Source organism: Bos mutus, chromosome 7, assembly GCF_027580195.1.
Source record: "Bos mutus isolate GX-2022 chromosome 7, NWIPB_WYAK_1.1, whole genome shotgun sequence".
NCBI lineage: Eukaryota > Metazoa > Chordata > Mammalia > Artiodactyla > Bovidae > Bos > Bos mutus.
The window spans coordinates 25347735-25360242 of NC_091623.1; the positions used below are offsets into that span (position 1 = coordinate 25347735).

General features: G+C 36.3%; 1 protein-coding gene across 14 annotated transcripts in view; it reads right to left on the reverse strand.

Annotated features, from left to right (window-relative positions):
• The window catches only part of MCTP1 (multiple C2 and transmembrane domain containing 1), a 572148-nt gene that overhangs the window by 98893 nt on the left and 460747 nt on the right, over positions 1–12508 (reverse strand). For all 14 annotated transcript variants that reach the window (XM_070373140.1, XM_070373142.1, XM_070373137.1 and 11 more), the window contains one exon: positions 2266–2385. In XM_070373140.1, the coding sequence (XP_070229241.1) occupies positions 2266–2385 (120 nt within the window). The remainder of the gene's footprint in view (positions 1–2265; positions 2386–12508) is intronic.

The window sequence follows — 12508 nt, forward strand, 5'->3', positions numbered from 1 at the left end:
CGTTGTGATTGCTGCTCCGGTGCCTAGAAAGAACAGAATATGTGGATATGTGTGTTTTGGGCAAATAAAAGGCAATTACTGGGAGTTATGGAGTGCAGTTGGCATTCCATGCAAGTTAGACTAAAGAACATTTCACAGTGGGCTGTGCTGGGGAATAAAATGTTGTCCATGGCTAAAAGGGAGATTCTGTCAGAGATGTGCCAACAAGGAAAGATGCGTAATTACCATATTGGAGTTATATTTTGGGGGGAAAAGAGCAGCAGAAAAATTTGCATGATACATAACTTTTCAATAGGCTTATAAAAATTCTCCGAGAATTTGAAGTAAAAGGGGTTACCTTATATCATTACTTTCCCTCTAAAAGTAGACCTTTCCAGCCAAGACTGGTATATTTTGAAGAAAATAGCAAGCAAAGTCTATAGTTTCAGAATTTTTTTTTTTAACTGAGAATAGTCAAACCAATGACTAAATATTGAAGATAAGCCCCCTCGTAGGCTTAAGAAGCTGAAATGAAATTACCACTTTTTCTTATTTACAAACATTATTATTTGCAAATTTGTCTCAAGGCAACTGAATGAAAAGTAGATTTTCTTCTCTCTCAACAATTTCCCAGAAATAAATGGAACAAAAAAGCAATTGCCTAAAAAAGTACTATGTTCTTAAAGAAAACATCCTGGATTAATTGACAGAAGTACCTATTAGTCCCCATGACACCATGTGGGACTTGTCTCTCAGTGTGCAAGTTAAATATATATCCGCAAAATCCTTGCCAATAATAATAATAACTTCTCGTCTGTTGACGCTGTCTAACCATTAAAATCTCTCAGAGAAATCTCATGTTTGGTTTGATAAGCTTTACGAAAAAAGTTTGAACATTTCTAACTTATAAAACACGCTAGAGATGGTGGCAAGTACAAAGATGAATAGTCCGCCACTTCAAATTTATAACCTCATGAGAGAGACAGAAATATATACAAATAGTATAGGGAAATAAACGTGGTTGTTGTTGGCAACTCCGCCATCTATTTTGTAGTTGTGTATCTGGATTTTTCTTTTACTTTGATGTTAAAGAAAATTATCTCAAAAAGTATATATTTTTCTTTTGTAACCATTGAAAGTATATTGTGCTTGAGTTATTAAAAAGGAAAATTCTTTTATGTCATAGGTATGTCTGTGCAAACATTATGATGCTAACTATACTATGTACTACTTTATAATAAAGTAGTATATAATACTACTAAACTTATGATCAAATAGGTCTGTTTCTTGCATCATTATGGGCACAATAGTTGGCAAAAGTCTTGATTAGAAGTCAAATGGAGGCTTTTAATGGCAAATAAGAAAAGAATCAATGCAATCTGATGTGGACTAATAGCTAGCAAATAGATTTTCATGTTTGAAAAACCCTTACATTACTCTCAACAGCTGTATATTATTAAAACTTTGAATGTTCTAGATGGATAAGACATTTGTGTTTATTTAATTATGAGGAGGTTTTGGAAGCTGTTAAGTTTGGTTGGGGTGTAGTGACAGATAATCTAAGGAAATGAAAGCTGGTGGGAGAATTACAAACATGATTATAACATGGCTAGCTTCTATTTCTCAATCTAAAACTCTGTGAGAGATAAAAGGTCATCTCACACATTCTAAAAATTTTCAAAAATGTCAAAGAGCACAGGTAAGTTCAGTATAACTTTCCCTGGGTTAAACAAAAGGTCTTGATCCACAAGCCAGTATCCTAATATACCCCTGACACAGATAAGTATATTTGCTGTTGTTCAATGAATGAACATTGAATTAAGGTACTTTTTGCACTTATCTAGGCCAACAACCATCAAGTCTTCCTTCCCTCCAATGGCAGACCACAGAGAAATGTCTTAAATGAAATACATTCACTTGGTCTGACCAAACAGAAAATTTTGCAATATTATATCTTAACTCAGGATTCATTGAAACATAAACACAACTAAGGAGAATAAAAAGAAATAATCACTTGGACTCAACAATTTATACTTAAAAATCATAACTCATTCTTCAGTGTATTCTCAACTTTAGTTCCTACCAAAATGAGTAATGTTAAAAATAGGCAAATACATTGTGTTAGAACCAAAGAGTTGTTAGTTTAGAACTGGGAAAACTTTCTGTCAAACTTGAGTATTTATAGACAGAATTTCTGGTGTGCAAAACCAAATGCAATGTTGATCTTGCCAGGGAGACTAAGAATGAGAACAAAAACACATACAAATAAGAAAGTAAGAGACTTACTGTATCACGTTGCCTGTTATCTTTCCCTGATATTATCAAGAAGTAGTTCCATGTCAGTAGTAACAACAAAACCAGTGGTATCATGTAGAGCTCAAAGTTCCAGACGACAAAGAGAAAGAGCTGAGGAGAGAAAAGAGCAAAGAAAAAGATGAGTCAACTTTGAATTTCACTCAATGGACTCTCTTATCCATACTGCATTTCAAAACCAAAAACACACAACCAAATTTGCAGAACGGAAAGATTTATTTATCTTGAAAACAAAGCCTTGAGAACTTGTTAGGCACTTTTTCTAAAAGGACAACTGACCCCTGGAAAATCATGAAGATTTTCACTTTGTTGAATTTCTCTGAAGGAAAACTGATATTATCACATTGTCAATGGGGCAATTTTAATTTTTCTCCTCCAGTGAAATTATTGTTAGAAGGGACGAAATCAAGTTTGAAAAAAAAAGTCAGCAAAATGAGCTTCACTGCGTTGTCAGAAATAAACGGTATATCTGCCTTAATGATAAAGGATGAATCACCATTTAACATCAGGGCTTTTAAAAAAAATCTCACTTGGATAATACAACGTAACAAGCATAACAGGCAGATGAAAATACCACATCTACACCGAGAGAGTCCTCAAGATTTCACATGATGAATAAAAGCACTGCTCCCAACAAGTGTAAAAACATTCAGCCTTACCGTAGAAATCCAACAGCTATTTTAAAAACGGAGTAATTTTGTCAAAGGGAAATTTTAAATGTCTACTCTAATTATCTTTTAAAACTACCTACTTGTCTAAGTATGTAAATGGTTTTTTAAACTGTAAGAAGGATGTAAGATTAGAGACTCACCTGGGCTGGCAGAAGAAACCATTCTAAGAGCATCTGTGTAGTGAAATAACCAGCGATGTACATAAAGTGTGACTCACTCTCATTCCTCACCAGACTCTTATAACCCTGCACAGACCATCTAAATTCTCTGGGTCTGTGGCCCCTGCTGCCAAATTAAGGTAGTTTAAGTCAGAAGGTAGTTGAGAGCTGGATTCCACCCCTAAAGGTAACTAGTCCTCTAACCTCTGGCATGGTACCTCTCTTCCCTTTAGTTTCTTATGTAAAATGGGAATCCTAAGAGTGTCCCCCCTGAGAGGTTGTGAGAATTAACAGTTGAAATGTGTTTAAGGTTTAACACACTGGGTACTCAGTAAGTGCTCAAAAAAAATGACCGTGTAAACAATATCAATATTTTACAAAACTGATGAAATTAACTATTTATCAACCGAGGCCCTTAGGAAATACATATTCTAATAGTGAAAGCTAGAAAGTATCTGTCTGCTAAGATTTAGCTGAACCAGAGTACAACTGGGAATTTGAGCCGGCTGGTTGGGGTCACACTGGTATCTTGCATTTGACAGATCAGAAGAGCGAGGAGCAGTGCCCTAAGAACCCTCACACCAAGTACAGCAGCACGGGCTGTTTGCAGCTTTCTTAACAAACCTCAGAGAAGCCCACAGCCTATTCAAACTGCAGAGAAAAGAAACCTGTCCAGAGTGGCAGAGGGACCCCTGGCCCATGGGCCAGAAGACAGGTTCTGGGCCTTAGAAAGTCACTCTACTTCAGTGTGTTCAGTTATCAACAGAGCTCTGTAGACCTGATCACCACTAACAACCCTTCTTTAATATTTTAAATGACATCACTGTACCATCAGGGTTTTTTTTTTTAATGTGACATTAAATTTTGAAGACTGTATATTTTACTGGATTCTTTTATATTCATAACTCACATGGACACCAAAAAGCATAAATAATGGTTTAGTAACCCAAGAAATGAATTTTGGACAGAATTACATGGTAACTATAGATTCAAGTTCCTGAATAAGAAAAATCTCAAATATGTTAATGCATGAAACATGAGCCATATCTTCTCTTTCACCAGGGAAGTATAAAGATTTCCAGAAAAGGAAAATATTTCCATTTAATTTTTGAAATATATGTAATATATTTAAAGATGACACAAATTATAACTGATGGCTATGATTATTCTATTAAAATGCATCTTAAAAATGTACTTTATTCAGGAAGTGATTTAAGGCAAATTTGACAGACATCAACACATATAAAAGAGAGAATTATTTTTGGCTAGGATTCGTATTAATTCTTTGCATATTTATTAGTAAAATTTAGACAATCACTAAAATATAAGCTCTTTAAAGATAGGGACTTTTCCTTTTAGCTCACATTCTATCCCCAGAGCCTAGAATGGTGCTTTCCATTTATTTGTATCTTCAATTTCTTTCATCAGTGTCTTGTAGTTTTTAGTGATAGGTATTTCACCTTAATTAAATTTATTACTAAGTATCTTATTCTTTTTGATGCAGCTGTAATGGGATTGTTTTCTTAATTTCTGTCTCTGATAGTACATTGTTAGTGCACTGAACTGTAATATATTTTTATATGTTGACTTTGTGTCATGCAACTTTACTGAATTCATTTAACAATTTTTTTTTGAGGACTCTGTAGGGTTTTCTATATATAAAACCATGTCATCCACAAATAGTGACAGGTTTACTTATTTCTTCCAATATGGATGACTTTTCTTTTTCTTGCTTAATTACTCTTGGGAGGACTTGCAACACTTTGTAAAATAAACCCAGCAAAGTAGGCATCCTAGTTTTGTTCCTGATCTTAGAGGAAAAAGATTTCAGCTTTTCACTATTGAGTATGTTAGCTGTGGGCTTATCATATATGGCCTTTATTATGTTGAGGTATGTTGCATCTACACTCACTTTGTTGAGAGTTCTTTTTATCATATATGGATACTGAATTTTGTCAGATGCTTTTTTTGCATCTATTGAGATGATCATATGCATTTTAGCCTTTATTAACATTTTATATCCTATTGGTTGATGATTTATGGATACCAAAGCAGCCTTGCACCCCTGGAATAAATCCTACTCAATCATAGTACATGATCTTTTTAATGTATTGCTGGATTCAGTTTGCTAATGTTTTGTTGAGAATTTTTGCATCTGTGTTCATCAAGGAAACTGGCCTGTAATTTTCTCTTCTTTTGGGAAAGGAAAGTTCCTTCAGTAAATGTTGTTGGGAAAGCTGAACAGCCACAGGCAAAAGAATAAAATCAGACTATCTTACACCAGATGCAAAAATCAACTCAAAACAAATTAAAAACTTGGATGTTAAGCTCTATAACCGTAAAATGCCTAGAAGAAAACACAGGCAGTAAGCTCCTTGACACTGATCTTCAGTATGATTTTTTTGGGTCTGATTTCTAAAACAGAGGCAACAAAAGCAAAAATAAACATGTAGGACTATATCAAACTAAGAAGCTCAGCAAAGGAAACAACAAATCATCAACAAAATGAAAAGCCAATCGACTGACTGGGAGAAAATATTTGTAAATTATTAATATACATTTGATAAGGGGTTGATGTTCAAAAATTCATATAACTCAATAGCCAAAAACCAAGCAAACTGATTAAAAAATGGGCAGAGGATCTGAATGGACATTTTTCCAAAGGAGACATACAGAGGGTCAATAGGCACATGAAAAGATGCTAATCATCAGTGAAATGCACATCAAACCCATACTGAGATATCACCTCACATCTGTTAGAATGGCTATTATAAAAAACGCAAGAAATAGAAAGTGTTGGTAAGAATGCGAAGAAAAGGGATCCTTTATGCTCTATTAGTGGGAATGCAAACTGGTACAGCCACTGGGAAAACAGTATGGAAGTTCCTCAAAAAATTAAAACACATCTACCATATGATCTAGTAATTCACTTCTGGGTATTTATGTGAAGAAAATGAAAATACTAACTCAAGAAAATATATGTGCCCTCATGTTTATTGCAGCATTATTTACAACAGCCAAGATATAGAAATAGTCTAAGTGTTCATCAATGGATGAATGGATACAGATGTTATGTATACAATAGAATACTATTTGACCATCAAAAGAATGGAATCCTGCCATTTGCAACAACCAAGATGGACCCAGAGGGTGTTATGCTAAGTGAATCATGTTAGTGAAATGACTCAGATAAAGACAAACACCCTATGATCTCACATTTATGTGGCATCTAAAGACAAAACAAATAGATAAAACAACAGGGACTTTGCTGGCAGTTCAGTGGTTAAGATTCCATGCTTTTACTGCAGGAAGCACAGGTCCAATCTCTGGTTGAAATACTAGGATTCTACATGCCCTGTGGTGCAGCCAAAAAAAAAAAAAAAATCAGGGGGAAAACAAAGAAACCAGATGAACAAAAAAATAACAAAAAAACCCAGATCAGTAGTTGCCAAAAGTGAGGGAGCTGGGTGAAATGGGTTAAGGATGTCAGAAGCTACAAAATTCCAGTTATAAAATGACAAGCCATGGGAATATTGTGGATGGCATGGTGACTGTAGTCAATAATACTGTAGTACATATCTGAAAGTCACTAAAAGAATAAATCTTAAAAGTCCTCATCAAAAAAAATAAACAAACTTATAACTATGTATGGTGAGGGATGGTAATTAGATTTACTGTGGTGATCATTTCACAATATATACAAGCATTGAATCATTATGTAGAACCCTTGACAATAATATAACATTATAGGTCAATCAAACATCAATTTAAAAAAAGAGTATGAACACAGATTAACAATAAAACATATTTATTGAACATCTATGTGCTATATAATACTAGGTGTTCAAAATTAGGATAAGACACACTCTCTGGATTCACATTGCTAAGAATCAGTAAGAAAAAAGCAATTATTCTCTACAGTACTAGTGATGATACTAATTCTTGTTAATGGTGATGATCCTCTAAGAAAGAGAACCCTCAAAGCAAGAAGGGGCCTTTTAGCTTATTCTCTCCACACTGAAGCTATTTTATTTTTTCCTCCCTGGAGCCCACCTGCACTAAGATAGGATCCTTTCCTTTTTCCTATAAAAAACCCAAACACTCCTGGATGGGTCTTGAATGTCTCATGAGGGCAGCAGAAAAAGAAAGCAGCCCAGAGAAACTTGGAGGCCAAGACAATGCAGGATCTGTCCTTGGTCCTGACCACACTTTTTCATAGGTTTGGGTAAAAAAAGAGGGAGAGAGAGATAATGTACTAAAGTGAGACCAAAACAATTAAAAAAAAAATCACTGACACATCCACAGAACATAAATACAAACCATAAAATGCCCAGGATTTTCCCAACCCATATATCCAGAAACCTTTTATGCCTGCATGGGACATGGAAAGAGGATCTGGCGATTATAGAATTTCTCCAGGTTAAACTAGGGCTTCTGTGATAGCTCAGTTGGTAAAGAATCCATCTGCAATGCAGGGAATCCCGGCTCTATCCCTGGGTTGGGAAGAACCCGAGAAGGGAACGGCTACCCACTCAAGTATTCTGGCCTGGAGAATTCCACGGGCTGTATAGTCCATGGGGTCACAAAGAGTTGGACATGAGTGAGCAACTTTCACTTTCCAGGTTAAACTAGGCAATAAGGACTTCTACACATTTGTACAGTGTTTAATTTCCCTTGACTTCATCACCATGTATGACATCTTTTCCTTATTTTTCCTCTCTTTGTCACAGTCTCCTTGACTTTTCCTCTCTCTCCTCCCAACACTTTTAATAAGGAAACTTGGGCTATCTATATATAACTTTCATAAAATCCATGACTCCATTCAAAATAAAACATTTCAGTCCTACATTTGTTTGCCTTGCTCTTTAGAAACGCAAACTGTTACAAGAACTTGGTTTTCTTTCTCAAATCACTAGATGGCTGTGATTTACAATTAAAATTCTATATCACAAAATCTCCATGGGACATTAGTCAAATGGTACTAAGTACATACAACCTTTTTCATTAGAAAAAGGACATTGTGAGTTTTACACATTATTTTGGACAGTAGAAGCTCTTTGTTAATCTTCCCTGGACTGTTAGCCATGACTGTGGGAATCCCTCAAGAAACTTCTGCAGTGTGGTGCTCGAGAAAGAGCACGGGTGTGTGAACGAGGCCCACGCTTGTATCAATGTTCACTAGTCCTTAACTATGTGACTTTAGGTTAGTTACTAGAATATTCCTAGCTTTATCTTCTGAAAAATGGAAACTACACTATTTACAGATTTGAGATGGAATTAGCCTAGTGCTTAGACCTATAAGATGCCCAATAAGCACTAGTTATTATTACAAGCAGGAATATATTGGCTCACACTACAGGTAACATTTTTGATGCTCTTGTAGCTCATCACTGTTCCTATACCACTTTAGCATCCATAGAAGGGATTCAAGCAAAAGAGCTATGTTTAGAAAGCTAAGTCAACTACCATAGAAGAGATGATGAAGTGAGTGCCATTTTCAGTATTTTTATATTTAACTTATAGTGATTAGATGCAGTAGTAACCCCAATTTGTTGAAGTCTCCTTGTATTCAGGCCTTTTGAAATACTCTCCCACGATGACACTGAGCTTAGACATAGGACTTGTTTTGGCCAAGGGAAGAGTTGCAAAAATGCTGAACAGAGGCTTAAACAGTACTTGCTCACTGGGTTTTCCCCTCTGCTGTCTTCAAACCCTGAGCCACCATGTCAAGAAGCACAGGCTAGTCTGCTGAATGAGAGACATGTGACACAGTTGTCTCCGTTGCCCCAGGATCCAGACGTATCCAGAGGCAGAGCTGCCTAACTGATCAGAAGCTGAGCACAGATACATAACTGAGCCTGGAGGAGAACAAAATAAATATTCGGTTGAACCTGATCTGGCTTGTTCACCTACAGAATCATCACTAAACGAATGGCCGTTCCTTTGCACCACCAATGGAGTGGTTATACAGCAAATGTTAGCTGACATATATTCTCTCCATGGAGACAGTGCCCTATAATAAAACATGGTCTGAACCAGGAGCCTGAAGAAGTGGTTTTATCTCTAGTTCTGCTATTTGATCATCATAAGACCTTGGGCAGGTCAGTTTTTCTCTTCTCTTTTAGTCTATCATCTATAAAATGAAGATGGTAATACCTATTTCACAAGTTGCCTGTGGGCAACAAGTGATAATAATACATGTCAAAATGCTTATTACAAAATAGTGTATTAATGTATGTACTATCAATTTATGCTTTTCATATTTAAAATTATTTCTGAAAAATTACAGAGACTTTATAAAATAATACTCCAAGATAAGTCAACATGATAATTGTTCTCTGAGCAGTTACAGAAGATGGGTGGTGTTTCTAAGAGGGGTTTCTGTGTGGTCTGGAAAGAAAGTTTGCTGGAAGGAAGTCATAAGTATTAAACTTAAGAGGGGTTGCAGTGATTTTTTTTTTACTAGTAATCAGAGAAAGAAAGATCTAGATCTTTATGGAGACTCACTGGTGCTGGTAAATAACATTAGCACACATTATAGATTTTGTGAAGTCTTGAATTGAAAAAATTAAGTTTTTAAATGTTAACAATTTTTTTAACAACCTCATGCCCTTAGATATAAAAGTATCTTGTTCTGAACAATCAATTTCATGAATGTCAATTCCTGTCCACAACTTTTTAGCTTTTAAATCCAGATACCTTTTAGCTAAATCAGTGTTATCTTGCCTATGATTTTTATCACTAACATCACAAAACACAATCCTTCAATATCTATTTGGGCCAGGCTTTAAGAGCAACCTATATTTTAACCATAAGTATTCCGAACGGCTCTTTTGAAAATCTGAAAGGTAAATGACATAATTTGTCCTAACAAGTATCATATCACACTGCATAAAGTGAACTTTGGAGGGCAAGTCCCACATGACAGGCTTGGAAGGCTGAGACTATTTTCATTTTACAAAGGGGAAAACAGAACGAGAAGGTTGAGACTTGTCCAGGGACACCCTCCACTGAGCGGCAGAGTCGGCTGACTCCCAGTCCAGCGTGATTTCCCACAATGCTCCACTGCCTCTAAGGTAAAGGACCTCACAGTGAGTGTCGATGCTCTGAAGGCATCAATTATTTAGGGACTGATGATTCAATTTGTAGACTTTATTTCTCCTGCTTCCTCTTGCTCTGGGATAACCACTTTCGCAATAGTGCAAAGAAATGGAATACCACTTTCAGGTGCTCTGGTAACAGTTTGGCATGGCAAAGAGGTCAAACACTAATGATCAGAATGAGTTTTGTGGAGCCAATTTCATTATTCCTTATCGTCACTGTCTGCATAATCAAAGTCAGCTATTCAGAAGGTTCTTATTAAGTGGGGTTTTCTTCTGTCCAAAATGTTTACAAGAGGTTAGCAAGGTGTCTGTAAAGGCAAAGACTGGAAAATGAATGAGCCAATTACATTTTACAGACCAAAAAAAAAAAAGGCCTTACTTTTTCACGTGAAGATTAAACAAACAAAAAGACCCTTTCTACTCAGAAGCTGATGAAGGTGGACCAGGGCTTTTCACTTACATTTAAATAAGGCAAATTATATGAAGTAGAGTGTATAAATCGAAATATTCAGGTTTTACAGCAACACCATTTCTTAGGAGGCACAAGATGTCTGATTTCTCTTTCTTTGAGCCTGGGGTTTTAAGAGTCCCTGGCAAGACTGGGCCATCTACCTCATCCCATCCACTGATGCTCGCGTTGAAGTGCAGTGGAAGATGCCTGCACTCAAGGATCATTCACTGCGGCACAGGAGAGTATCTCTGGGGGAGCACGCTTCAAAAAAAAAATCATTTAAGTTGGAATATTGAATATCCTATTCTTCTGCAAACTACAGTATATTTTAAAAAAGAAATCTCATCCAAAATGATTAACACTTCCTACTATTCAGGAAAAAAAGCCTGCCCTTTCAGACTAACAGCTGTGAGTCATTAGTTCTCCAGTGATGAGATGTGTTTGATGAGTATTTTTCTTTCTAATTAAGAGATGAGATTCTCTATTTGACTGTCTCTTCAGAAAGAAGTGAAGAGAAAATGCTCTGCCTACATGGAAAGGCCATCTCCTACAAAACAATTAATTATTTCACAGCCCTTTTAGAAAATCCTTTCCTCCCTAATTTCAATTCATTTTTTTTCCCTTAAACTTAACACATTTGCGACCCTCACAGTATTAACCCATTTCCATCCAACCTGCACCGTCTCGTGTTTTCCTGTTTCATCATTCAAAAATGTCTGTTTCAGATGAAACAGAATAAGGAAATGTATCAAAAGTACACACATGCTTATGTTAACAGCATTTGGTGTGAGAATATTTGCTGATGTGAAAGGCCTCAGATTAGAAAAATAATGAATGTAGAAGGTTTGCCTTTTGAAGAATTAGGCAATGCTTAAAAAAAAAAAATTATAAGGGGCCTAGCCACATATAAAAACTGATTTTGATGATTAATCCTTACAAGGAAACTATTTTACCTCTACCATTAAGACTGTCTTTAAAGAGAAAAACCAGTGGATATAAAGTGGAACCAAAAACATGTCTTTTCTTTTTTGAAAAAGCCATCAGCAAGGTTATAAAATCCCTGAATTAAAAATATGATCTGTTTTTAAAAATTAAAAACTGTTTCTAAGAACAGTAGGGAGCAAGTGAAAGCACTATTTGCCAATCAGTCCCATGAATTGCCTCCTTTAAATCCTTTTTGGCACAAAGAAAGAAAGAAAGGGGAGGAAGGGGAGAGGTTGCCACCTCTCCCACCAAGGCACATCTAGAAAAATGTGGGGGTATTTTTATTTATCATATTGACTTGGGTGATAATAAAGGTAATACCAACATTTGTTGGGTGGGGCATGGGTGTGGAACATTGTGAGATATGTGGGACAGTTCCCCTCAATAAAAATTCCTGTCCCCAATGCTAACAATACTCCTCTTTGAGAAACACCGCCAGTTCTCACATAGACACCAGGCTATTCCACAACTAACTTAGAAAAGAAGAACCAGGTATGTACATACGCACTCAAAGGTGCATGTAAGAAGGCTAGGTGTATTTCCTAGATGATGGCATGAGGGTAGCAGAGAAAACGAAACGTGCTCATTCAGACGGATTTGCACTAGACTGTTTCTCTCCATCATTAATATTCACTGCTGCTGCTGCTAAGTCACTTCAGTCGTGTCCGACTCTGTTCGACCCCATAGATGGCAGCCCACCAGGCTCCCCCGTCCCTGGGATTCTCCAGGCAAGAACCCTGGAGTGAGTTGCCATTTCCTTCTCCAATGCATGAAAGTGAAAAGTGAAAGTGAAGTTGCTCAGTTGTGTCCGACTACTTCTTTAAAAAATCTGTCTAAAGAAGAACTGGG